This window comes from Fistularia commersonii, chromosome 4, assembly GCF_037954325.1.
Source record: "Fistularia commersonii isolate RoL2024-O1a breed Wild chromosome 4, RoL_Fcom_v1.0, whole genome shotgun sequence".
In the NCBI taxonomy this organism is placed as follows: Eukaryota; Metazoa; Chordata; class Actinopteri; order Syngnathiformes; family Fistulariidae; genus Fistularia; species Fistularia commersonii.
The window spans coordinates 18,650,475-18,677,429 of NC_141287.1; the positions used below are offsets into that span (position 1 = coordinate 18,650,475).

General features: G+C 40.9%; 4 protein-coding genes across 5 annotated transcripts; 1 reads left to right on the top strand and 3 right to left on the bottom strand.

The window, feature by feature from the left end:
• The first annotated feature begins 853 nt into the window (after window positions 1–853).
• mettl5 (methyltransferase 5, N6-adenosine) lies at window positions 854–4,202 on the top strand. Of its 2 annotated transcripts, XM_086145780.1 has the most exons (7): window positions 864–1,078; window positions 1,152–1,266; window positions 2,645–2,829; window positions 3,261–3,343; window positions 3,572–3,623; window positions 3,693–3,742; window positions 4,094–4,202. In XM_086145780.1, the coding sequence occupies exons 1-7, from the start codon at window positions 979–981 to the stop codon at window positions 4,133–4,135; spliced, it is 627 nt and encodes a 208-aa protein (XP_086001906.1). In that variant the 5' UTR covers window positions 864–978; the 3' UTR covers window positions 4,136–4,202. The 2 variants fall into 2 exon arrangements, with proteins under 2 accessions (XP_086001905.1, XP_086001906.1); XM_086145779.1 differs by having other exon boundaries at window positions 854–1,078; window positions 3,572–3,742.
• On the bottom strand, window positions 3,289–10,317 carry ssb (small RNA binding exonuclease protection factor La). The gene is made up of 12 exons (XM_086145778.1): window positions 10,213–10,317; window positions 8,210–8,284; window positions 8,011–8,114; window positions 6,599–6,773; window positions 6,292–6,399; window positions 6,091–6,194; window positions 5,927–5,998; window positions 5,789–5,831; window positions 5,572–5,712; window positions 5,290–5,476; window positions 5,102–5,221; window positions 3,289–4,288 (listed from the first exon to the last, which is right to left on the bottom strand). The coding sequence occupies exons 2-12, from the start codon at window positions 8,264–8,266 to the stop codon at window positions 4,221–4,223; spliced, it is 1,179 nt and encodes a 392-aa protein (XP_086001904.1). The 5' UTR covers window positions 8,267–8,284; window positions 10,213–10,317; the 3' UTR covers window positions 3,289–4,220.
• An 863-nt stretch (window positions 10,318–11,180) lies between these two features.
• On the bottom strand, window positions 11,181–14,779 carry klhl23 (kelch-like family member 23). Its single transcript, XM_086144664.1, has 3 exons — window positions 12,843–14,779; window positions 11,908–12,060; window positions 11,181–11,833 (listed from the first exon to the last, which is right to left on the bottom strand). The coding sequence occupies exons 1-3, from the start codon at window positions 14,062–14,064 to the stop codon at window positions 11,523–11,525; spliced, it is 1,686 nt and encodes a 561-aa protein (XP_086000790.1). The 5' UTR covers window positions 14,065–14,779; the 3' UTR covers window positions 11,181–11,522.
• Window positions 14,780–15,357: 578 nt separating this feature from the next.
• Window positions 15,358–26,155, bottom strand: phgdh (phosphoglycerate dehydrogenase). Its single transcript, XM_086145783.1, has 12 exons — window positions 25,799–26,155; window positions 24,433–24,584; window positions 24,286–24,351; window positions 22,387–22,441; window positions 22,137–22,235; window positions 20,487–20,619; window positions 20,242–20,390; window positions 19,979–20,131; window positions 18,799–18,937; window positions 18,552–18,679; window positions 17,905–18,121; window positions 15,358–15,713 (listed from the first exon to the last, which is right to left on the bottom strand). Exons 1-12 carry the CDS (start codon window positions 25,934–25,936, stop codon window positions 15,559–15,561), a joined length of 1,584 nt encoding a protein of 527 aa, XP_086001909.1. The 5' UTR covers window positions 25,937–26,155; the 3' UTR covers window positions 15,358–15,558.
• Between the last annotated feature and the right edge of the window lie 800 nt (window positions 26,156–26,955).

The window sequence follows — 26,955 nt, forward strand, 5'->3', positions numbered from 1 at the left end:
ACATGCCTTTAATCTCGTTTACTCTTACAGATTATTGATTGCATACAAAATGAATGTCCTTATGTCCTTATGTTTCCTCATGCCTGTTAATATCATTAATATTCGATTCTATTTAGCCATGTTTGTTTGTTCCTATGTTGTGTCTGTTTATATAATATATATGCTTCTATATATTATATAATATGTTCAATAAAAATAAAAAATAAAAACATAGTAAAAAATAGTCCGGCCATTGTATTAAACCACCACTTGTTCACACAAATCAGTATCAACAATCCTAACAACTGATGTTTTGTTGTTGTTTCTCTGCAAATGACAAGGCCGTCATTTGAATATTAAAATATATATTCACTTATTTCAGAATATACATTATGTGTATTTCATATTAATCTTACAGTGTAACTTTGTTAAACATTGTATTATTTCATGTTCATTTTTTTTGTATCGGAAATAAATATAGATGGCAAAAGCAAATAGAAGACTGAAAGTTCAAGCTTCCAGTGCAGTGAATTTGAGTTGAACATTGGATGGAAAATTACATCGTGTACATTTAAAGATATCCTTATAATTGACAAAGTTCCTTGATAAGAAATGTAATATGTATTCTAAATTAAACGATATGTCTACAATAGTGTACTCAATTAATTCTTACAATATTTCTCACATATATTTCAATCATTTATTGCTCTAATCTTGCCTGTAATATAATTATCAATAGGCGATCCTCTCACAAACTTGCACGCAATATATTTCAGCAATCGTGCACACAATTTGTATTTGATATTTTGAAAAAAAAAATGACATGCAATTTAAAAACACTTTTTGCATGTATAAAAGGCGGAACTATAATCACTCGTCATCGGACTGTTTATTTGGTTGTACCGTTACGGAAGTTGTCCGAGAACTGCTACAGATGGAAGCATGAAAGTAAGTAGCGGTTTCTCCTGCCGTCCGGTGTGACAGCACGATCGAAAAAAAATGAAATTAAAAGAGCTAGAGAGTTGCCTGCAACAAGTGGACGTATTCGATGAGCCCAAGATCCTTCTGGAGCAGTATCCTACCAGCCCGCACATCGCCGGTAGGAAAACATGCGATGGCAGGATGTCAGCTGTTTTCCCTTCTTTCCATGAATTGTCTTTCCTTTCCCTCAGCTTGCATGCTTTATACCATCCAGAACACGTTTGGTGACATTGAGGGAAAACTAGTAGCCGATCTCGGATGCGGCTGCGGGGTCCTAAGCATCGGAGCAGCCATGCTTGAAGTTGGGTAAGTAAGAAAGTCAGTATCTGTGTTTTCTCGTAATGGGAAGTTCGGTCCTTTTTTTGGGAATCGTCTCCTTTGACTCGGCTCCCAAAACACGAACCGACTCTTTCGACTCCCGAACGACTCTTTATTTTAGGATACGATTTGACAGAACCTTATTGATCCATTGGGAGACTCCCTGTGGGAAGTGACGGATATTTTTTCGCCTTATATTCTACCTTTATTCCTCAAAAAATAGTGGTTTGTGCATTGACATCCCATTTGCGTTTAGTGATTTTTTTTTCTTTTTAATTTGGTGTTGCGTTACAAAAAATAATGAAGTAAACTTTGAGCTACAAAAAAACATTGTTACTTATATTTATTTCAATCAACCTTTTTTTGTGTGTGTTGTGTTACAAGAAATTATGTTGTAGTCAACTTTGAGCTACAAAAAAAAACATTGTTACTTATACTTATTTCAATCAAACTTTTTTTTTTGATTTTGTGTTGTGTTACAAAAAAATAATGTAGTGGTTAACTCTGAGCTACAAAAACATTGTTACTTATATTTATTTCAATCAAACTTTTTTTTTTTTAATTTTGTGTGGTGTTACAAAAAAATAATGTAGTAGTTAACTTTGAGCTACAAAAAACATTGTTACTTATATTTATTTCAATCAAACTTTTTTTTTAAATTTTGTGTGGTGTTACAAAAAAATAATGTAGTAGTTAACTTTGAGCTACAAAAAACATTGTTACTTATATTTATGTTCAATCAAACTTTTATTTAATAAATTGATATAAAGAAAAAAAAAAAAAAACACAAAAAATACAGAACAGAACCAAGCTCAAGCAATCAATATTAATGTCCTTAGTCCAGGTTGGCATTCAGAAAAATCAGATGCCTCATCTTGGATGGGCTGATCTGATATCTAATCTCTGTGAACATCTGCCCTGCTTTTGAGAAGGTTCTCTCGGAAGGAACCGATGCACATCACCTTCACAAGGCGTGGAAAGACTGAGGCTTTGGCCTGCCACCAAATCAGTTGCTCTTTTGTCAGTTGGATCAGGGGCCTCTCTCCTCTAACTGACAGTTTTGATATGTCTATGCAGGATTGTGGTGGAACCTGCTCTATAAGTTATTTTCATTTGGTGGTTAATGCACTCCGCTTTGTTCCCGATATCTTTTAAACTGCAGCCATTACATGTGTCACATAGTTATACTACACAGCAATGCAACGCACTCACACACACATTTATCATATATAATAGCATGTTCCTATACCGTCACATGCGATTACCCTACTGGCCGCCATGCTGGCCAGTTAATTCAAGCTCTCTTTTGCACGGCACTAGTGTTTTCATCCGGGCTTTCCGAAATGATCCATTTCTCCCTCTGCAGTCTGTGTGTTGGATTCGATATTGATGAGGACGCGCTGGACATATTCAGAAGAAACCTCGGGGACTTTGACATCACCGACGTGGATGTGGTCCAGTGTGACTTGTGTTCCCTGCAGGCGGAAGCCTTCGCCAACAAGTTTGATACTGTTATAATGAATCCACCTTTCGGGACAAAACACAACCAAGGTGAGAGCAAAGTTTAAAGTGTTGTGTCAGGTTCTTTGGCTTAAAGTTTCTGCAAACTGCCACATCTAGGGACTCTTTGAACTTTCCGATTTGTTTCTCAAAGCCCACCAGGATATCCTGTTCATTTGTTGAATAGTCATAAACCAGAAAATGTACATATTTTTAAGAATTTTAAGTGTTTTCAGAAGAAAACAAAACACTTACTGACCAAATTACAGTACCATGGCAAGTTAGATTCTCTCCCACCCCCAAAATTACATCAACTTACAGACTTTATATTTAAGGGTTGTCTGTAATAATCACCTTAATATGAAATAAACATTTATTCTCATGTCTTAACCACACTGAGTATTACTTATGCTGTTCTGCATGGGTTCAAATCAAGAGTACAAATTTTAACTTATCAATCTTTTGCTTTTTATATATTTAAGGTATGGACATGAAATTCCTAAAGGCTGCTTTAGTGATGGCAGAGACAGCTGTTTATTCGCTTCACAAAACATCGACGCGAGAGGTAAGATCAGGGTGCAAAACCAAATGTAACAACTGTTATTCGATAACAAGATTCATCGGTTTCAAGTTAATCTGATTGCTCTGGAGTTGAAGATGACAGCACAAAGTATTTTATCAAGGAAAACTGAGTTTTCAAGCAATCTTTAATTCAGTGTTGGATGAGAGAGCTTCAGAAACAATTGACATATCCTGACAGTGTAATTGTCCTAAATCACTTTTCCAATCACAGCACATACAAAAAAAGGCAACTGACTGGGGAGTGAAGATGGAAGTAATAGCAGGTATTAAAAATACTCCATTGGCTAGCCTATCAAAGTACTCCAAGATTGACAACCTACTTTGTTTTACAGAATTGAGATACGACTTGCCAGCATCATACAAGTTCCACAAAAAGAAATCGGTAAGAATAACTCACTGGTCTCCTGTGGTGTTATTTTCTGGAACCCGCAAAACAAGAGACCAGCATTTTACATTTACGAAGGTTTTTTTTTTTTTAATTCACATACGCAAACTTAAAAACAACAAAAAGGATGTTTCAGACTAAAAGAGAAAACAAATGCAAATATACAGGTTCCATCTGTCCCATCTCAACACACCAACTAAAATATTTTTTGTGAAATTGAAACTACTGTTGAAGATCCAATTGTTGTCTACAATAGAATCAAAACATTGTAAGACACACAGGGTACATAACATAAGATAGGCAAAAATCAAAGCTGAAAACTGATGTATCTTGCAATCTGTTCTCCAGGTTGACATCCAAGTGGACTTCATACGGTTCTCCAAGGCCTGAAGCTTTTACTGGAATGGATTATATTGCTTCTGCATTTACATGATTTATAATAAATGTTTTCACAAAACCTGCAGGGCTTGCATTACTAAGATCCATTTTCAGTTTTGGCAACCTTTGCTGCGGGAGCATCAGCGTCTTTTCCTTCTTTTGGGGCTGCAGTTGTAGAGAGGAAAATACATTGAGAGGTTAGTGCAGTCACATTCAAAAAAGGAAAAAAAAGGTTTCAATTAATAAAAAAAAAAAAATCTGAGGAATATTATCAATGAGAAAAAATATACAATTTGAATAGCCATAGCTAAATTGAGAAAAAAAAAGTTTCCTTTTATCATTTTGAAGATGTGCAAACACAAGATAATTCACACTGATATATTGAGTTTTAAATCATTACTCCAATAACTTACAACAGATGTGGTGAACCCTGTGTTGAGCTGGTAAATGATTGTAGCGTAACGACAGGACAGGCGTAAAAAGCTAAAGGCCAGGAAACATTTGAACGTTGGTGTTACCACCAACATTAAATAGCTCCAGCGAAATTGAAAGGAACCATCATTGCTGAATTCCGATACGGCTTTTAGCTACATTAATAATCCAAAGTGCTGACATGATCACTTCAAGCAAGGCTTCTAATACGACAATCATCGTGACATCTTTGCCAGGCCTTTTCCCGATCCTCGCCAAAGATATATGGGCGCACAGGTTGTTGCTGGTTCACATTCACCAACTGTTTATTAACACTTGACCAAGGATTTTGTTAAGTTTAATTATTATGATCCATCATTGAAGCCAAAATATTGTCAGAGCAATTAAGTGGGATGAGGTTTCTTTGTCACCCCAACTGTTTCACTTATTTCGATTATTTCGGTTAATCTGCTCTGAGGACCGAATCACCAGACTGAGTGCTGTGTCTGCAATCACAAACAGCTGTGCTGCTTCATAAAAAGAGGAAAATGGACCGTTGAAACTTACCGTCCTCATCATCACTATCAAATTTTGTCCTTTTGCCTTGGTAATGTGCTCTGCCTTGATCTCTGCCACCCCTGCCCTTTCGGCCTCCTCGTCCTCTGCCGCCCGATCTTCCTCTGCCACCTTTTAAGACAGTCATGTTAAAAGGTTTTGACTGCTGCGAGATCATTAGCTGTTTGTACACTGCTTACCTTTGCCTCGAGACCTATTGTAAGATTCTTGTTGAGCTTCAATTATTTTCTTCAGCTCCTCTTTCTCTTCATCCCCCTCGAGCAACTTCCAGTCGACGCTGTTGTCCTTGATTTTCAGATCCCCTCCGTTCGCCTCTTTGGCCTTATCGAATGCCTCTTTTGCGTTTCCGTCGAAGAGGAGGGTGCCCTTTTTGGGAGTAAAAAGTCATCAGTTAAAACAAGAAAAAACAGGGGCCTCCTCCTGTGTACGTTGGGGCCTTGAGTGCAACAAAGTTGAATTACCTCTTTGGCCCCTCTTGTAAAATCAACCCACTTGATTTTACCATGTCCAGAGAACAACTGATGAAAATCTTCTCTTGAGACATCCTCAAGTTCACCAGAGAACTTCAGTAAGCAACCAGTCTGTTCTTCTAAAAGCAGGCCCTGCGACAGGAAGGGCTAAATTAGTGCCACCACGTTCTCGAAAAGGACTTCCATCGAGGAGAGGCGCCGTGCTTACCATTTCTTTCTCTTCTGCGTGTTTCTGCTGATGTTCTTTGTCCCTAAAATGACATTGTGGGGAGAAATAGCGCTAGTCATTCCAAATATAATAAAGAGTACATTTTGGGGGAAAAAAGGCATTTCCTGAATACTCAACTGTTTAGCTTTTGCTTTCGTCTCCGCCTTTTGTTGTTTCCTTTCCTCTGCTTTCTTTGCGTGGTAGCTCTCCCTGACGGTAGGACAATACACTCAAGGTTATTGAGCGGACTTTGCCTTAAATGACAGAAAACTATCAATTCAAGCACGTTTTGTCAAACATACCTTGACAACACAAGCATTTCATTGTCTTTGAAAGATTTTATATCGGAGCGTTGTAGGAACTCCTTGGATGACTCCTCTGTGTCAAAACATAGAAACACTGATCCCTGAAAAATAATATTTAAAAAACAATCACAATAAGTATCCTGATATGCACAGTAAAATTCTACAATTGAAAAAAAATATATATATCCCTAAATTTACCTTGAACTGCCTTTGTAGGTTTCTCCTCATATAAATATTTTCTATGGTGCCTTTCCCTGTCAGCCATTCCTGGATCTCATCAAGGGTTGTTTCCAGAGGAAAGCCTTTCTGCACATGAAATCACATTGAACTGAATCTTTAGGATCAAATGATACGGGAAGCTGGCAAATGTAAACGTGAAAAAAAGATCATCGGTATATCTGTATTCCTAAACCGTCATTATAGACATGATGATTACTCTAACCATACATCATCCAACCAGAGTTTTGTCCTGTTTCTAATTTTCATCAGATGTTAAAAAACTTACAATGTACACAGATTTGTGCTTCAGGGCATCTTTGTACTCATCGTTGATCTCTGGCAAAGGTTTGTTTGGAGACCTCCTGATTTTAGTCTTGTCCCCGTCGATTTCCAAGAGTCCAGTTGTGGATTTCTTGAGAGCCGCAATGATGACATTGCTGTCTGTGGTTAAGGATTTGAGTCTGTAAATAGAATAAAAACAATGTGAAAATACTGTCACTGAGGGGGAAAAAATAAATCGCATGTAAATAGAATAAAAACGATGTGAAAATACTGTCACTGAGGTGGAAAAAATAAATCGCATCAACTGGGTCTTTTTTGCAGGAACACCTTATACAAATTGGGACATAGCATGTAATCCGATCTTACCGCGGTAAATCTGTAGGGTTGTATTTTTAGCACTGAGCTTTTTTTTTTTTTTTGGTTTTGCTTTGTTTTTCATTTAAAACCAACCAGCACCTGACTGGCTGCTATTGCGCTCAATCAATTTGAGCTTAATGAGAAAATCCAAGACGCTGAGTCATAACTAAGTGTAGAATGATCTTCAAATATGCTGACTTTTGTCTGCTTGGATTCTGCTGATTTCACAACTGCAGGATTCAATGGTCTTCGTAAAGGCTCTCTTTTTTTATTAAATGTTTGTTTTTATGATGTGGCCAAATGCCATCGGTCAGACAAGAGGAAGGACTGTTTACCAGAAATATGGGGCACCATATTATTTTACAAAAATTAGTAAATTTAAAATCCATTTCAAAATACACTGGAGTCCTTATTTGTAAAGGTTGCAGTGGCCCTGTTGTTGTGCCGACTTTTGGTTTGATAGGGAGAGAGAATGTCAAGTCATGGCTCACATTGTCCAGGAAGGGCAGAGTTCACAGGAACTACATTTTAACTAAAGCTTGTGATTCACCTCACTTTTTCCAAACTGCATATAAAATTACTACTTTCACTTCAACTTTAAACAACCTTAAATGTCTCCACAACACGAGTTTAAGCCAAGAAGTATCGGTTTGATTTGTTCCACCATCAAAACTCAGGCTCAAACTACCCAGCATTATTACATTTTAACATCCAGTTAGTTCCAACATAAGGAACATACACCCTGCCAATATTTACATACAAAATTATTGTTCAGAATTTGGGTTTTGATTACAAATTACATTTCAGCATGGAGCCTTAAGAGAGTACACAATATATATAAGAATTACTGTTTTTCTCCACATCAAATGCAAGGCAAAATGAAAAATAACATGTTTAAAATTGGCCCTGCAAATCTTCGACCCATGAAGTCAAATAAATGATGGGGTCTTGGGGCATCACAGTATGTGGATGAACTGAATGAAAACACAAACCGGTGAAAGAGTGATTTATGTGGTTTATTATAGCAGTTAAAGGGGATAATAAAAAGAAATCACAAACCTGTTGAATTTAAGCATTGTCTCCAAAGGCACCCAACCATCATCGAGCTGTATTTGTTCTTTGAGAAACTTGTCTTTTGGGAGATTGTGATCCCCAAAGTAGTACTAGAAAGAACATCCAACTGAATGAGTTGAATGTAACAAAAATACACAAATAAATGTACCAATACAAAATTGCCATATTCATAAATGCAAATTACCTCTACTTGCTGTGCCACTTTCATCTCAATGGGAGACATTTCTTCATTATCTGCCATGATTCTCCTCTCCGGATTCTACAACACACAAACATGTATCTTAAATACACACATTCCAGCCTGAAATGTAAGGATTCTCTGTTGACAATGATTCCTGATGCATTCTAAAAAGAAAAATACCTTTATGTGTAAACAAAGCATCCTTTTACATTCAGTCATTGTTCTTCCCGCAGAGAATGTTCACGCTGCAATCATTCTGGCAGACATCAGCTCATGTTGGCTCAAGGTTTAAACCTGTTTGTATTGGGTCTCTCAACGCCTCTGTTAAACGCTTCTTCAGGAGCCACACATGCCAACGAATATCCGTGGCACCGAGGACAACTTACAATGCATGCACAATTATTAGGCAGGTCATATTTATGACAATTTCATTTTTTTAACAACTACATTACTCTCACTAAATTCAAAGAGTTGATAAAGCTGTAACCTGGGTTTTGTCTCTTGACTTAAGAGAATATCTGTGTGGACAATTATTTGGTAAACAGCACTGCAGAGAATTAAGCAACTAAGTATTCTTGAAAGATGCAGGCTTTTTTCTGTACCGCCGCCTGAAGACGGTGTCCTCTAAAACCTGGCAATAATTCTGGGAATTGATTTTAAGTCTATCTTCAACCCGAGAAAGCTCCAACTACCACATGCTTAATGATACCGGCTCATACCAGAATCCCACCTCCACCTTGCTGGCATCTGAATCGATGTTAAGCTTTGTACACATTACTGATCCAGCCACAGGGCCGTCTATATAATCCGACAATGTCACTTCATTTCATCAGTCCACAAAAACCTTTAAAAAAACAGTCTCTGGGTGTTTCTTTGCCCAGTCTTGAAGTTTAAATTTTGGCTGTGTCTCTGAGCACTGGACACCTAGTACTTCAGGCAAGTTATGGTTTTGGAATATGCAGGCACTGGAGGGGTTCCTGGTAGCTTCACGGTTGATTTTTTTCATTAATCTTTTACATTTAATTTGCTTTTTTTTCCCTACTCAACACGCGTCTTTCGGCCCTGTTGGCTTATGCAACAGAATGTTTGACAGTTCTGGGTTCATAACCCAATATCTTTGTCATTTCAAATATGCACATTGGATTTTTAAAATTTTATAAAGAATCTGCCCAATAATTCTGCACACCTTCATACTGTGCAGGGCGTTGATCTCCTTGAGTAACATCCTTATTATTCAAATACACATGACCTGATATGCTCGAATCCAATTGGTGATCAACTTTATACAGCTTGGTGTAGGGTACGTTTGCATGAAACGATGATACGGTCGAAATACGCACTAGCCTAATATTTTTGCAAACAGTATACAAAGCTGTTTTTTGTCTTCAATAACTAAATACGATTATGGATGTTTTTAATATTCGAAAGCACCACTCCCTTCGACTACCTAACAGCTCTGTATGAACGAGACCTGCAACTCAATACATCCTTTAACTTAACCGTCTGCCGGTAAGATAACATTCTGCTATCCTGTCTGTGGGGTAGTTTCATGTAAAATAAATATCACGCATTACAACGCATCTAACATTAATAGTAATACCAGAAATGAAAATGACAAAAAGGGACAGTTTTGGGTACTTTTGTCACGCTGCTTCTATTAGCATGCTAGCTAACCTGTTAGCTTAAATGTCGCAGTTTTACACCGGCCCTGTTTTTTTTTCGTACGATGTAAGAATAAAATATGCGCATTTTTCTCAGTTTGGTGACGGCGATTGTGTTCGTTAATTTAATAATATTTCCGTTCAAGTGGACAGTAGTTATTTTCAAATGGTTTAACTGTCCACTCGCTTTCTTAACAACGCTGAGTCTTTTTGCCACCGAATCCCACTAAAAGGAGCTAAACCGGTACTCCGTGGGTGCTTCGTGTTGATTGAAAAACATTAGTCCCGGAGGTAGGAGAACACAAGAAGCGAATAATATGTCAACTAATAATGAGTTCTACTTACGATACGCTGAATCACAACCTGCAGTAACTTTAACCGTTCAAAGCAAAAGCCTCACTTCTCCGCACATGTGGGACTGCGTGCTAGGGCGACCGGCGAGGACCAAACGACATCGACCTCCGCGTTACGGCGGCTGTGCAAAGCGTGTAAGAACAAGCCTTTTCCTCCGGGTGTCGCTGTGTTTCCTCTTTCTGCTGGGCTGCAAACACACTTCTGTAACTTAGATGCAGCTAAAATTCAAGCCTGTAAGAAACAAGTCTTTTCCTCTGGGTGTCGCTGTGTTTCCTCTCCCTGCAGGGCTGCAAACACCCTCCTGCAACTTACCGTAGATGCAGCTAAAATTCACTCCCTCATCAAGGCAATGATACATGTTCCACAAAAGATCCAGCAAAATAGTTTTTGGGCTCATCGTGTTTGGTCATTGTTTACTAATATCTATTATTTCAGACCCTTGAACAGCTAATACTTTTTCTTCTTTTTTGCACTTTACGTGCAGCAAAGTTGCGTTCATCTGAACATGGAATCACTAGCCATTCAAACTTTGCACCTGCACTTTGTGAGTTGCACACCAAGCGGCACTCAAATCTATTATTGCACTGCCACACTGCTCATATTTATAATATTCATTAAAAGGTTTACTATCGTTATTTCTCATTAATTCATATCCGAATGTACCGTGGACAGCAAAGTAGTCTGTACCACGAAACACGTTTCTACACTGTGCATGTGACATTAAACGCTTTGAATTTTGAATCATTTATTATGCTTTCATTTTCAGGATGCCTTGAGTGTACGTGGTGTAGGTGATGAATGAAGGGATAATCAGTTGATATTCTTTGTCTTTAAAAATGAATTCAACAACCTCACACTCAAACAATACACTGCAACAAAAAAATATGACCTAACTTCGATAAATCAATACTATGACGAAATCCAAATCTTAACCCCCGTGTCATTAAGACCACTCGAGAACCTTTTTGGAGCCCCTTTATTGATTCAGACACAGATTGTATATTGATTTATTTAAATGTGGTCACAGTCTGGCGGTGTGGCTCTTTTCAAACAACCACATGCACCATCGGTAATTTGATTCTAAATGCACATTTTAATTGTTCTATTTCAGCGAAAACAAACCCTGTGTTTTCAGCTACAATGTTTTTTTTACTCAATTCTAACGACAGTGAGAAAAAGTGTAGTTTTGTGATGGCAAAATGAAGTGGGTTATTGTGACGTTATTGCTCCAGAATCCCTGCAAGAATATTACTCTCACCAGTTGTTTATAGACAGGGGCCATTTATCAGAATGTCTTAACTCTAAACAGTATAAACACAGACACATCCGTGGGATCTGGTTGGGCTTGGAAGAGTCCCGACCATCTCCCAAGTGTCCAGTTCAGGGTCATATTTCTCAATGCTTTGCAGGTACGTCCCTTTGGAGTAGGAGTATCCCCCTGTTACATAAACGCAACCATTTATTACCGCTGCCCCACACTCCATCCTTCTCTCCTTCATTACAGATATCGATCTCCATTCATCTCTCTCCGTGTCATAGCAGTCCGCAATAGTCGTCTGTCCACCCACCAAATATAGCTTGTCATTGAGAGATACAGAACACAGGCCGTACTCTGAAAATAGATGATTGGAAATGAGAAAAAAATACATTCAAAACATCTACGTTTCCATCTTCGTTCTCTCATACCTGGATGAGGGCTTATTGTAATGATACTCCAGTCGTTGACACCCGGATCGTAGACTTGGATTTTTTCAAACGTGCAGCTTCCTCGATACCCGTAGTGTCCTCCGGTCACATAGATTTTATCTCCCATTACACAGGCGGTGGCATTTCCTACACCTTAAGGAAAATGGATGAAATCATTACATTTCTTTGCGTATACACGCTTTTTTAACACAAACTGTTTCAACACAAACTCTTTGCTACCACACGCAATAACTCGCTTAAATCAGTGACCACGCAACTGACGTCACATTGCCACTTTGAACATTGCTTTTATTTATATGAGATAATTATGTATAGACATTTTTAGATAAAACTTTCATAATTTTTAGAATTTCAGATCCTCATTTTATTTTATGTGGCATGAGGAAAATGCCATATCCCTATACAATCATTCACTGTAATCAGTTACTGCGCTACTTCACATGGACACTTTGCTTATTATTTATTCTTGTATATTAGTAAATATGAGATACTTTTTTTTTTTTAAGATTATACTTTTACACTTCAGAATTTATTTATTTTTGACATGTATTTCTAGTAAATATATTTGTAAATATGACATACTTGTTTTTTTTTTTAAGATTATACTTTTACAATTTATTTGTAAGAATTTATTTTTCACATGTATCATTAGCTTGTCTTGTTCTTGTATGTCTTCCTGCTGCTGCAAAACAATTTCCCAAGCATGTGTTCATTAAAGTACACCTCATCTCATTGGATCATAATTTTTTCTCATTTTCTAAATTTTATTTCTAATTTTAGCTTGTCACTGTCTCTTCTTTGTATGTTATGCTGCCGCTTCCCCAAAATTTCCCACTCCCGGGATCAATAAGGTACATCTTAATTAAATATTAATTCCAAGCCCGTCATATAATGTTGCATCATCTTTTGCATACCTTGGATCATTTTGGCCACAGGGAACCACTTCTTTTTCAAAGGGTCATAATATTCAGTATCCTGCTCTGGAGCTCCTCCTCTGTAGCCTCCAATCGCATAAATACAGCCATTCAACGCAACAGAGCAGTGGTAGTACCGCGCCGTGATCATAGGGCAACCCTCGGTCCAGTCGTCTCTATCACAGTTGTAAATAAAAACCGCGTCCAGAGCCTCCACTGTGTTTGTCCTGTATCCTCCGGTCACGTAGATATTTGCCCCCAGTAAACTGACACCGTAGCTCTCTCTGTCGTGCTCCGGCATGTCCTTCCCTCGCATCCATGTGTCGCTCAGAGGGTCCCATATGTGAACTTCGCAAAGAGGGTGCCAGTAATATCCTCCGATAATGTACATGCTGGAGGGCATTTTGTGATTCGTGGCCATCTGTTTGCGGTTGGACCTGGAAGCCTGAATCATCGATTTGAATTTCCCGTCTCTCCTTAACAAGTACTGTCTGTGCACGTCCAAGGAGGCCTTGAAGTAGATCTCGTCCAGGTCCAGGTGGACGGACCGCAGCAGGTCTGCGGCGTGATGAACACGGCTGTCCAAGTCGTGGGTCACCCACTTCACGACGGCGTCTATCAACAACTCATCTCGATGCACGCCGGGGTTCTGAACAGCCAGGACGGATCGAATCATATCGAGATCCAGGTCCAGGAACTCCTCCTGCTCGATCAGGTCCGCGAACCTGCTCAGCATCACCCTCCGGGCCTCCTTTTCCAGGCCGGGACAGAGGTGGAGCTGGGCGAAGGCAAACATACCCAGGCAGTTGTCCACGTCCAGGAGGCGGACGAGGAACTGCTCGCAGGCTTTCTTCACGGACGCGAACTGCAGCAGGTCCGAGGCCTCCAGCAGGCTCTGCACGTTGGTCTCGGTGATGCTCAGCCGAGCCGTGTAGACGTAGTCCACCAGATCGGCCAGGACCCCGCAGTCGACCCCGGCCAGTTTAACCACCCTGTCCGACCTCTCCCTCATGTCAGCCGTGAACATGACTTTGAAATAAGCGCTTCTGGCCGCCAGCAGCGCCCTGTGGCAGTGGATCACCCGCCCCGACTCGCCACATTGCAGGGAGACGTCAGTGAAAAGGCCGCCGGTGTAAAAGTGCCTCAGTGCGTCCAGGAGCTCCGCCGGGTGGTCTCTGTCACAGAACAGGTACGTGTAGATTCCCGTTTGGCGGCCCGACATGGTGCCTGGAGAAATCAGCTCGGTGACGGGATCATCATCCGACGTGGGCTTTTCTACGGTTCCTCACCTTCTCTCCATGGATGACCCCTCCACCCCCTGTCGTCCGGCAGTGACACCGGGCCGCTCCCCTGCACAAAAAACGCCGGCCTCAGATAAGCACAGGACAGTCGCAGCTGCGCTTCTGTCCTATTTTGGTATTTGTGTGCCGTGTGAGGAGCGCCACCCCTCAGCCCCCCAAGACACACACACACACACACACCTCCTCCTTCTCCTCTCCAGCCTCCACTGGCAGGTCCTCGGGAAAACCATTGAGAGGGATCACCCGGCGCCAATCCCCCCTCCCCCCTTTCTCTCTCTCCCTCTCTCTCTCTCTCTTTCTAAATATAACCCCTCAATCCCGTGACCGCGCACGACGACGCGTTCATGTCGCCGAGACCGCACAGGCATCCCGGGAATACTAATCTGACGTGAACGCCTTGTCGCCTTCAATCCGCCACAAGGAGCCTTTCAACGCCGATTTATTTTTTCCTCTCTATTTTTCCCAGACCTCTCCATCCGTGCCGTTGCCATGGCATTGTGAAACGGGTCTAATTTCCGCAGGGTTTATATAGCGGCGCTTGTGTACGATTAATGCAAAAACATGGGTTAAACATCCAACGGTTCAAACCCTCGTTAAAACATTAAAAAAAAAAAAAAAATTAAAAAAAGAAAAAAGCATGGTCGCTCAGCTTGCTGTTTTTTCTTCTTGACAGCTGGGCAAGTTCACCCCCTCACGTTCTCAAAGCCATTGATATGAGACATTTTTAAAAGAGGAGGGACTACAAGGATGATAAAAAGCCAATCCTCGTCCAATAGTCGACATAAACAAGTGTGGATGTGGAAACTGGAAGCCTGGAGGTCAAACGCTGGAAAATATAAGGAGACATCTTGTCTTGGAAAAGATCAAGTGAGCAAAAGAAAGTTGTTCATGAATTCTAGAATCTCCAACTGGGGTCAAAGGAGGGTCAGCTATCATTGCTGTGACGTTTGGATGATGGGATAAACATGTGTGGAAATCATCGCTACTTTAGAAGTTGAAATAGTCTGCGCAATTTGGTGATCTTACTTTGCGTTAGCACCAATGTGTTATGTGGACGGCAAAAATGAAAGCAACTGGTGGTCATTAGAAGAGGATTAGCCGCAGAGAGGACCGCCCGGTCTGCTGTAAACCCTCAATACAGTAAATCCCAGTGCATTTTATTTCACACGCCCACGGTAAAAATGGTCAAACAATAAGCCGAACGACACAGGACGTAGAACATCTGTTAGTTTTACTTCTACAGAGAATGTGCGTAAACATTTCAAAATGGAATGTTCTACAAAAAGTAGATTATAAACTGGTAAACCTTTTCACAAGTTAATCGTAAACACTAAGGCCATGTTAAATCCACTATATTAGATGTAATCTAGAGATAGTGAACGCCGTCCCGCCTCTTGCCGTGCCGCGGCGTCGTTTCAAACGCTGACTTGCGCAGCCTCTTTCACCAGAGGCTTCAGGACGCCGAGGTCGGGCAGGGGCAGGGACACCCCGGCGCAGAACCACGGCTCTTTAACGTGACCCGCTGGACCGCTGAAGGAAACCACCTCCAGGCCTTGATTGACCAGCAGTCCTGCAAAAAAGAGAAAAACGGTGTGTATTTCAGAGGGGGAACAAAGTTGGATTAGCATTTAGCATTAAAGGAGTGCATCAGGGATCAAATCTGGGCCCCTTTTTGTTTGTGATGGATAGGAATCTCTTGACATCTTTTGATATCTGGGAGGACGATGACACCGCAGGTATTTTTTATTTCCCATTTATGCTAGGTATAGAAGAAAACTATAATATGTTGCAGAAATTAAACTGATGAACTGCTATGAAAAAAATAAAATCTATTTCTGTATGCAACAAAAACATTTTAAACTCGACTAGAGATGCTGGGTTGAAGGTTACGTTCAAATGAAGTCCTCCTTGTATTTAGGAAATAAAAAGCCGAATTTTAAATGATTCGTGAGTTGTCATTGTTTTATTGCGTGTACTGGTACTTACAGCTAGTTATAACTGCAAAAACAAAAAACAACTATTTCACTGAACATTGCAAAATATATATTTGCAAATCAAACTTTTTATTTTACCAGAGTAATGGGATTTTTGCTCCTGAATCTCAGCGCACAGCATCTGAACGTCATGCGTTGCCGGGCAGATGTGGCGCATATTTTGAATGACAAGAAAATGTAAACATTTTATTTTAATGTTACAAGACCACCATAATCTTCAAATTTAGGATTACGCTAAAATTAACAATGAACTAAAATAAAATTAATCTAAATTAAATGATCTATTTTCCAAAGCCACAGGATGGAGATGTATGGAGGGTGTGAGTGAAAAGGATGCAGAGGAGAGGGTTTGATGGAGGAAGATGTGGCGACCCCTGGGGGCAGCAGGTAAGAGGAAAAAAAGAACTGCTGCCCATATTTTCAATCCCTACACTCACTACTTTCTGTTGTTTTCTACTGTTGTCTTAAAAACAGTTGAAGTGCAACTCAGGTAATTAAAAAATCCGCAAACTAACACCATCTCTGAAATGCGTATTTATATGATGTGGAAGAAATGGATTTCTGCGCAGAGGGAAAATCAGCTATTTACATACATATGCTGCATGACATTGAAATACTTTCAAATGTTCACAGAAGTCCGACATTTCCCGCTTAACTTCTTCACATTCTGCATCTTTTGCAAGTTTATATATTTAAGGTTTTCACACTCAACCTTTTCTCATACCAGGTTACCATAATAGTAAATGCTCACATGGTGTATTTCTGTTTTTTGGACATAACATCACATTAATGTAAGATATTCCATTGATCTTATTTTTTTTACAAATATTTATTCTAACTTCCTATTTTTTTGATTCAATCATGAGACATTGCGAATAAAAAAAAGATTAAATGGTAAAAAATGCTTACCAATATAATGAGGAAATTACTTATTTGTTTGGGTTTCTTCTACATAATGAACCAACCTGATGATTTCTGTCTGTCACGTCTTTCTTTGAAACAAATTCAGTTAAGAAAGTCTATTTCTAATCATTTTTAATGTGTAATTAGTTTAAATAATATTTTAATAATAAATAAATAAAGCCACATATGGCTCCTTGTGACTTAAACAGTATTGACTTTGAATTATTAGGTAAGTTCTTCTTTTTTTATATTATTGTAATTCTGAATTTGAAGATTATGCTATAAATCATGCTAATTTTTTTTTTCTCGGCGGTTAAAGTCTGTGCTACAACTACCAATGTGCTATTTATTGAGCTTTTACAGCCGTAACAAACAGATGCTGAGCACTGAAGTAAAGGAGCAACAATCACATTATCACATTAAATTTGCAAGTATATATTTTGCAGCATTCAGTGAAAATGTCCTTTTTTTAAATTTCTTGTGACAGTTAATTGCATGCCCCCGCACACAGCACACAGGGGGGGATGATAAGTTTGGCCTTTTATTTCCTATAAATGAGGAGGATTTAGGAAATAGACATTCAGTATTTTATTTGAACGTAACATTGAACCGAGCGTATTTTCACAGCTCAAAATTTTTTTTGTTCCACGCAAGAATAGAATTTTGTTTCTGATATCTGCAACACACTTTTTTTGGTTTTTATATATATATGTATATATAAATATAGCAATATGTATACAAATAGTGATGAATATATATACACACACACACATATAGCAGGAAGGAAAAAAAAAGTGCATGCAGTGTTGTCTTTATTTTAGATGTCAAAGGAGTTTTACTGCGTCGTGTGCTTGTTTCTCTCACCAGCCACTGAAGACAGGAGCTGCGGACTGGCGGCGGCCTTGAAGAACAGCAAGTGCCCGGTGAGACAGACCGGCTGTCTGAACACGCTTCCACACAGCTCCAGCAGGATAGGCACGCCGCACCGAACATGGCCGATCGCCGTGTAGCTGCAGCCGTTGGCCGCGAGCTCCACCCTGCACTCGTCACGGGCGCCGGACGCACCGTGAGCTTGCTTCACCTGCAGGGGCAAAATTCCAAAAAGTTAAAAGATATCCTACACATACATGCACTTTGCATTAAAATAATACTTTACTACCCTGGACCAGTGGCGTCAGAGACTTAAGGATGTAAACTGCATGGAACGCATAACAGCAAACTTACGACTTCAGACAGACCTATATCTTGACAAATGGGCACCCATTAAAAAATATTTGGAGAGTTGAAGATATTATCTCTATTTGACTGAGTTAGATGTCTTTTTGTGTTTTGTTTTGTTTTTTTGTTTTTTTGTTCAGTTTTATTTTATTTTTCGTTTGCTATTGGGGAAATAAGTGACCTATAAAGATTATTGTATAATGTATATCTTGTTATGAGGTTTTGTAGGAATGTGTATGACTCTGTTATGGAACCTGTTCTAATAAATGTTCAAAAAAAAAATAATACTTTACCATGATTCCAGACTCCTTGGCGAGGCTCAGTACGTTTATGAGGTTAGGGGAACAGTTAAACTCGCGGTTAAGCAGCCCGACCAGCACAGCAGAGGTCATGTAACCAGCGGAGGACTTCATACTGTCACCTGCAAATCAACACGGGAAATTATAGAATCGCAATCATTTCTATGTTCAAAGTTTCAATCATACCAGCAGGGGGAAGAAAAAACATGGCGGTCGATCCAGCGGAGGGGTGTTACCTTACCTTGAGTCGTGACCTCAACGCGACCGAACGGTTTGCTGGAGGCACCGCAGGACTTGAGCAAGGCACCGATGGCTTCCCCCAGTTTGATCAGCCCGTTCGCTTCCGGGGAGAAAGTGCTGGCGAGAACTCCGGCGTTAACCTGCGCAGAAAAGCAGAGTTTACAAAAAGAAAAAAAAAAAAGACCGTGTCACAACATGTGCATGCTTGTCATGATTTCGTGCCTTGATATCTGACGTAGAGGCATATCTATTGTACAGCTTATTTGTGTGCATGTTGTGCATGCTTATTTTCATACGTAAACTCTTTCGGGTCAAAGTAGTAATATTAATGAAATGACTCCGACTTGTTAAATAACAGTCTATTGATACTTCTCCTGAAAGGGTTTTTCCACGACTTGCTATTGACACACAGAAACAGTCCAAATAGCACAAATGGAGAAAATTCATTTGAAATTTATCAGAGTCAATAAGTCCAGGGGAGCATCGCTTTTGGATTGTGACACATTAGTAGATAAATGCCTTCAGGCAGTTGATGCATAATGCAAGCGGCGCCGTGCACTTCCCGACCAAGGGAATACGACGCTCATCTGTCGAGGCCTGTGTTTTATCCTACGGAAGACGCGTTCCTACTGTCATGGTGATAATCCGAGCTACAGCCATTCATTTATTGATTATCTTTACCAATTATCCTGCATTCACGGTTAACGGGTGCGGGGTGAGAGGTGAGGCGAGGTGCACCTTGGACCGGGAGCCAGTCAATCAGGGGGCCACATATGCAGATATACGACCATTCACTCTCTCATTCACACATATACCGAGAACCATCCATCCGCTCGTTCTCATTCACGCATCATTTCAGTTTCACAAACATGTCATACAACTATTCACCCTCATATTCACATGTCACATAGAGACATCCAATCTGTCACCCTCGCATTCAAAAGTTATATAGACTTGAAACCATTCACTTTCTCATAAGAGACACACAACTTTCATTCACACATTTGGGCAATTTAAGGTCTCCAGTGAACCCATGCCTGTTTTTGGGCTGTGATAATAAAACAGAGAACCCCATGCAGACATGAAGGAGAAGACGCAAAAAGGCAAACTTCTTGCTGTGAGGTGGAAGTGCAGACCACCAGGAACGCTGACGCATTAACCCGGTTTTCATCCTAACTTACGGCTCCGACCAGCCTCTGGCCCTTCACCATGTCGACGATCTGCAGAGCGATGTCTTCGCCACAGCGCGCCTGCGCCTCCTTGGTGCTGGCTCCCAGGTGAGGACAGCTGATGACTTTGGGATGATCGACGAGCGCGCGGTCTTTCGGTGGCTCCTGCAGCAGAATCGTCGTTTTTTTAATTAAAGCACCCACCTCCAGATGAAACATCTCCACATTGCAGAAAGCCAGACGGTGCGACCACGTTTACAATAATCAAATCTTGCCTCCACGAAGACGTCGAGCCCGGCGCCACCACACCGTCCGGACTCCAAGGCCCTGAGGAGAGCTGCTTCATCGATGATGCCCCCGCGCGCGCAGTTCACCACCTTCACCCCCTTTTTGCACTTCGCGAACGTCTCGTCGTTGAGCAGACCTGTTCGTGCAGGGACGGGGAAACAGCAGAGGTGGGGGGGGGTTTGCTTGCATAGCCAGGTTCGGGGCTGGTGATGAACCAGGAGGGGGAACCCACCTACAGTGGAGGGGATCAGCGGAGTGTGCACGGTGATGTAGTCGCACTGGGGCCAGAGACGCTCCAGAGACATCTGCTCCACCCCCCAGCTGGCCGACACCTCTACCGGGGTGATGGGGTCGTAGCCGATAGTCTGGGGAGCATTTTGGCGAAAAAGCGGTTAACCTCAAACATGCATTTTTTTCCATGTTTTTTTTGCACTCATTCTACATTCTTCTTCCAGCAGACTCTTAAACTGCTGGCACTCATACTTATTTTTCTGCACTTTACATGCAGCACAGCCAGTGCTGCACTTGGAAGTACTCTTCATTTAAACTGCGTTCTTTCTTGCACCTGCACTTTGTGAGTCGCACTCAAGCTTCATTCAAATATCTTACTGTCACTGCAGCATAAAAATTATAATGTCAAAAATCAGAAAAAAAATAAAATAAATATGAATATGAATATAAATAGAGACATTATAAGACAGAACATAGAAAGATATCCACGCATACATAGACAGCAGGGACAGCGACAACTTAATAGAACAATAAGGGCCAAAAAATACACAAGCAGAAGTAAACGTCAGTATAAAAAGAGTGACGATAGCAATGACGAGAATAAAATAAATAAATAAAAATAGGCTGCGTGCAGGCTGGGACCGACAAGGATAAAAAAAAAAAAAAAAGACAGCAGAGTTTGGACATGACATGTGAATGAGGGAGGTAGTGAGTTGGTGGAAGTAGCAGAGATTCACCACACATCATTATTTCTTATCAATACATATCTAAATGAACTTGTATGCAGATGACATTGCGATCTGTGGTGAGAGCAGGGAACAGATTGAGGTATGTTCTGGAAAGGAGAGGGATGAAGTTTAGTCACCGCAAGACAGATTATATGTGTGTGAATGAGAGGAACCTGGGTGGAACGGTGAGGCTACAGGGAGTGGAGATCAAGAAGTTGGAGGATTTCAAGTCCCAGTACTTAGGGTCAACGGTCCAGAGCAACAGAGGTAAAGAAAACGGGTTCAAGCAGGTGGGAATGTGTGGAGAAAAATGTCAGGGGTACTCAGAGATAGAGGACTATCGGCCAGAATGAAAGAAACGTGGACAAGATACTGGTGAGATCAGTGATCTGAAACAGCGACACTGACAAAAAAAAAAACGGAGTCAGAGCAGGAGGTCGCAGATGAAGATGTTGAGGTTCTCTTTGGGAGTGACCAGGATGGATAGGATCAAGAATGAGTCCATCAGAGGGACGGCACATGTTAGATGTTTTGGAGAGAAGGTCAGAGAAGCCGGACTGAGATGGTTGGGTCATGTACAGAGGAGGGATAGTGAATATATCGGTAGATGGGTGCTGGAATTGGAGCTGCCAGGCAGGAGGTCTGGAGGACGACCAAAGAGAGGATTTCTGAATGTCGTGAGTTGGGATATGAAGGTAGTTGGTGTGAGAGGGGACGATACAGAGAATAGGGTTAGATGGAGAAAGTTTATTCGCTGTGGCAACACCGAAAGAGAAAAACCGAAAGGAAAAGAAGAAGACGTATCTAAACGCACTGCGAACAGCAAAGTAAGACTGTACACACTGTACATATAATAATAAACATTTTAAATCCTGGTATCTATGAATCTTTAGCCGACGATTAATCAGAACTTCTCCACCCACCTTCATCCCGAAGGACTGCATTCTCTGGGCGACTTCCTTTCCTATTCTTCCCAGCCCGATGATCCCCAGCACTTTGCCAAAAAGCTCTTCGCCCATGAACTGCGAAAAATTACAGCCGGACCCCGGCGTCACATCTCATTACTGCCGGTCGGCCGCGCAATTGGGCCGATCATGCGAAAGCGACTCGCATTGTGCAGCTGTCTTTATTTCCCCCCCATCCCCGAAATACGGCCCCCGGGGACGAGCTCACCTTTTTGCGATCCCAGTTGCCGGCTTTCATTGACATGACGGCTTGAGGCACGTTTCTGAAACGAGTTCGGTCACAGTCGCTTAACACACACAGAAAGACGCGGCGCATGATAGTGTAACGTATCTTTCTGTCGTCTTAAAAGGTCTGATTGTCTTAAGATAAATAAGTCAAACACGTGCTTTGACCATAAACTACATTTCATGCCGATCATGTTACCCGCGAATTAATGCCATTAGATCGCAGTGAATCCGCATTAATGCTGTTTTCAGTGGAAATTGAGAAATACAAATGATCCGTAAATGTCCAGGAAGAGAAAAGTTGATGTTTTAATAAAGATGGGAATGCATATGTAACATTTTGGATTTGAATGAGTGAGAAATTCAGAGTTATTCAACTTTTAGGAGTAATTCTATTAATTTTATATTTAGTTATATTTATACTGTTACCGTTACATGGGCCCCAACCATTATGCTAATGTGGCCCTCGGTGAAAATGAGTTTGACACCCCTGTCTTGTAAGTTGTAACCAGAGTAGAGGCCTTAAGCTCTTATTTTGAAGCCTTAACAGTTGAGAGCAGAAGTGTGGTATCTAAGGGTTTCTGGGTAATGATGGTGTGAAAAAAATAAAAGAAAGGAATGTTACAAATGAGAAACTGGAGTCTCCGCATTTGTCGGGCGTGTTGGTAAAATCCCCGCCAATTCCAAGTCAAAGTTATCACCGCTGCCTTCATTGCTACTTCGTATTGTCTGGCCCAGCAGAACCTTTGTTTTTCCCCCCCGAAGAATGGCGGTGGGAGTTTAATCCTCAAGCTGCTGTAAAAGAGCGACACTATGCTATAGCATAGCTACAAAGAGCGACGCTATACTATAGCATTGCTACAAAGAGCAGCGCTATGGTATAGCATAGGTACACAGAGCAACGCTATGCTATAGCAGAGCTACAAAGAGCGACACAATGGCATAGCAGAGCTACAAAGAGCGACGCAATGGCATAGCATAGCTACAAAGAGCGACGCTATGGTATAGCATAGCTACAAAGAGTGACTCTATGCTATAGTATAGTTACAAAGAACGACAAGGAGTCATTGCGACGCTATGGTATAGCGTGGCTACAAAGAGCGACACTCTACTATAGCATAGCTACATAAAGCAACGCCATGCTATTGCATAGCTACTAAGAGGAGCACTATGGTATAGCAGAGCTACAAAGAGCGACGCTATGGTATAGCATAGCTACAAAGAGCGACCCTATGCTATATCAGAGCTACAAAGAGCGACGCTATGCCGTAGCAGAGCTATAAAGAGCGACGCTATGGTATAGCATAGCTACAAAGAGCGACCCTATGCTATGGCAGAGCTACAAAGAGCGACGCTATGGTATAGCATAGCTACAGAGAGTGACTCTATGCTGTAGTATAGTTACAAAGAGCGACAAGGACCCGCTGGACTAAAGCTGCTATAGTCCAGCGAGTCCTTTTCAAATGTATACATGTTGCCTCTTCTTTCTCCAACCAGACAGCAGCAAGACAACTGGAGTCCTCGCACGCCACCAGCCAAACTCCGCCATTCGCTAGTCGATGCCAACGGGTAAGCTAGCTGCCTCGCCAAACTTTTCTTTTCCGGTCAGAAAACATCTTTTTCTCTCTGAATGCAGACAAGCGTATCCTACCGCTTTCTGTGTACAACCGCAAAATAACTAAAATTCTCACGGCTATCGTTCCCGTCAATATTTTTATTCCATCTTCACACCATCACGGCAACCCAGACATACCACACTTACGCTTATTCAAAATAAGAGCTCAGGTCATCTACTGTGGTTACAACTTAAAACCGGAACAAGTGCAGAAAGGCAGGTTTAAATAGCATTGCAACATGTGTGTGTAGAAGTTTATCATCTTGCCTGGAGAGGCTGATCACCAGCGCGCAGGTCAGCTCCGCAGCGCTGATTGAGTTTCCGCTCGGCGTGCTGAACAAACAGAAAAAAACGGGTCAACGGTTAGTTGGTTAGTTGTGTGGAAACGCCGAGCGAGCTGCGGGAAAAACTCACTTCATAACAATGATGCCCATCTTAGTGGCGGCGTCGGCGTCCACGTTGTCCACGCCGGTCCCCGCCCTCCCGATGATTTTGAGACGGGCGCCGGCGTTGATGACATCGGCCGTGACCTTGGTCGCCGATCTCACAATGAGCCCGTCGTAATCCTGAGAAAGACAAAACCGACCAGTTTTTCAACAATTCCTGCCTAGAAGCGATTGCACGGCAGAGGGGAACTTTATGCGCTCCGGTTGTAGGTGTCACGGTCACAATTCTTTTATCAATCGGTATGAGATGAGATGAGAACAACTTTATAAATCCCAAAGGAAATTGTTGTGCCAGAGTTTCAAGTAAAAAACATAACAGTAATAGATAATAGTAGAAAGGAGGAAGAATAAGAAATACACTGCTCAAAAAAATAAAGGGAACACTTAAAAAACACATCCTAGATCTAAATGAATGAAATATTCTTATGAAATACTTTGCTCTTTACACAGTTGAATGTGCTGACAACAAAATCACACAAAAATGATCAATGGAAATCAAATGTATCAACCCATGGAGGTCTGGATTAGGAATCACACTCAAAATTAAAGTGTAAAAACAAACTCCAGGCTGATCCAACTTTGATGTAATGTCCTTAAAACAAGTCAAAATGAATCTGTGTTGCTTCCTGAGTGGACACTATGATTTCTCAGAAGTGTGATTGACTTGGAGGTACATTGTGTTGTTCAAGTGTTCCCTTTATTTTTTTGAGCAGTATATAATGAAATATGAATTGTCTTAACTGTTAGCAGTCACTACAAAGATTGAAGATTCCCTGTGGCTGAGGGAAGAGGAATTAAAAAGTCTGATAGCCTCAGGTAGGAAATATATTAGGTATATTAGATATATTATCGATCATATGATAAGCTCCTTTGTTGCAAAATACCACAAACCATCAGATAGTTTATATCTATTCTTTTCATTTTGCAACATTCCTGACACAACAACAGGTTCATGCATGTTACAAAACGCCACGTGATATTTTTAAATCCAAGCAGAAGACAGTAAAGGAAAGAAAAGGAGAAATAATTTGTTCAAAAAAAAAGCTGCATAGCATGGGATCTGCAGCCAGCAGAGAAAGTGATGGGATAAGTTGCATCAGCTTGTGGAGGGGCGGGGCTTCTTCCACGGTCAACTCCACGCCGCGCCACTACAAGTGGGTGATAGAACACGCTGTTCAAATGGAAACTACGTGATCGAACTGAACAGAAAATAACAACAACAACAACAACAACAACAACAACAACGAATCCTTGCTTTGCAGAATCTTCAAAAAGTGATCGGGGAGAGAAAATCCACAGAAAACCGCTGCGTGGAATCGAAAGAGGGGCATCACCTTGATCTCCGCGATCAACTCCTCTTTCTTCATGTTCTGCTTCTCCGTCACTCGGATGCCGTTTTCCTCCAGGATGGCTCTGCAACGGGGGTCCACGCTTTCACTGATCAACACCTTCCCGATGGAGATTGAGGCCATCTTCTTCTTTTTTTGTTTGATTTTCCAAGTCTTACTATGATGTTTCTCCGGGTGGAGTTGTCAGTCAGTCAGTTGTGCAGCCGAAATGATGGGGACGGGACGTTGCTTTCATTAGTTTGCTTTTGAATGGCTGCAGGAGTCGTGGGTTGGACTTCCTCTCTTTTTTTCCTCTCTTTCTCTCTCTCTCTATCTTTCTGTCTCTCTCTCTTTCTCTCTCGCTTGGGAAAACTCCGCCCCTCTCTGTGGGCCGGGACACAAACCAAACGCATCCCCTCCTGGTTGATGCACTGCAGCCATGAGGCGCTTAATGTCTTAAAATAAAGCTGGGAAAAAAATAAGATATGGGTCATTTCTGCTTCGTTTATTATTATACACTGCACAAAAAAATAAATAAATAAAAGGGAACACTAAAATAACACATCCTAGATCTGAATGAATGAAATATTACGTAGTTGACAAAGTCACACAAAAAAATATCAATGGAAATTTAATGTATTAATCCCTGGAGGCCGATCCAATTTTGGTGTAATGTCCTTAAAACAAGTCCAAATGAATCAGTGTTGCTTCCTTAGTGGATTTACATTGTGTTTTTTTAAGTGTTCCCTTTATTTTATTTTATTTTTTGAGCAGATACATGTAAAAAAAAAAGGGCTGCAGAAGTATATATGTTCCTAACCAACATTTTGCGCTGTTCCTGTCAAAATGACATATAAATGTAGTTTAAAAAATATATTAGCACGCGTACACAAAACTCAACATTGCTCTTATCAACACGAAAGTATTTAATGTTCTTTTTAGCTGTCTGACTGACAACATTTTGAGCGTCTAAAATGAGGTTGACATAGTAGAGCGATCACTATCTTATGTTTTCCTTAGGGGTAAAAAATATATATATTTTTAAATATAAGTGTTTGTGTGTAAATGTGTGTACAAGCTCGGAAATTCTCTGTAAATTTGTGAAAACATACATAGAAGTAAAAGTGGTTTTAAAATGATAGACAGAAAAAAGCCAGAATAAG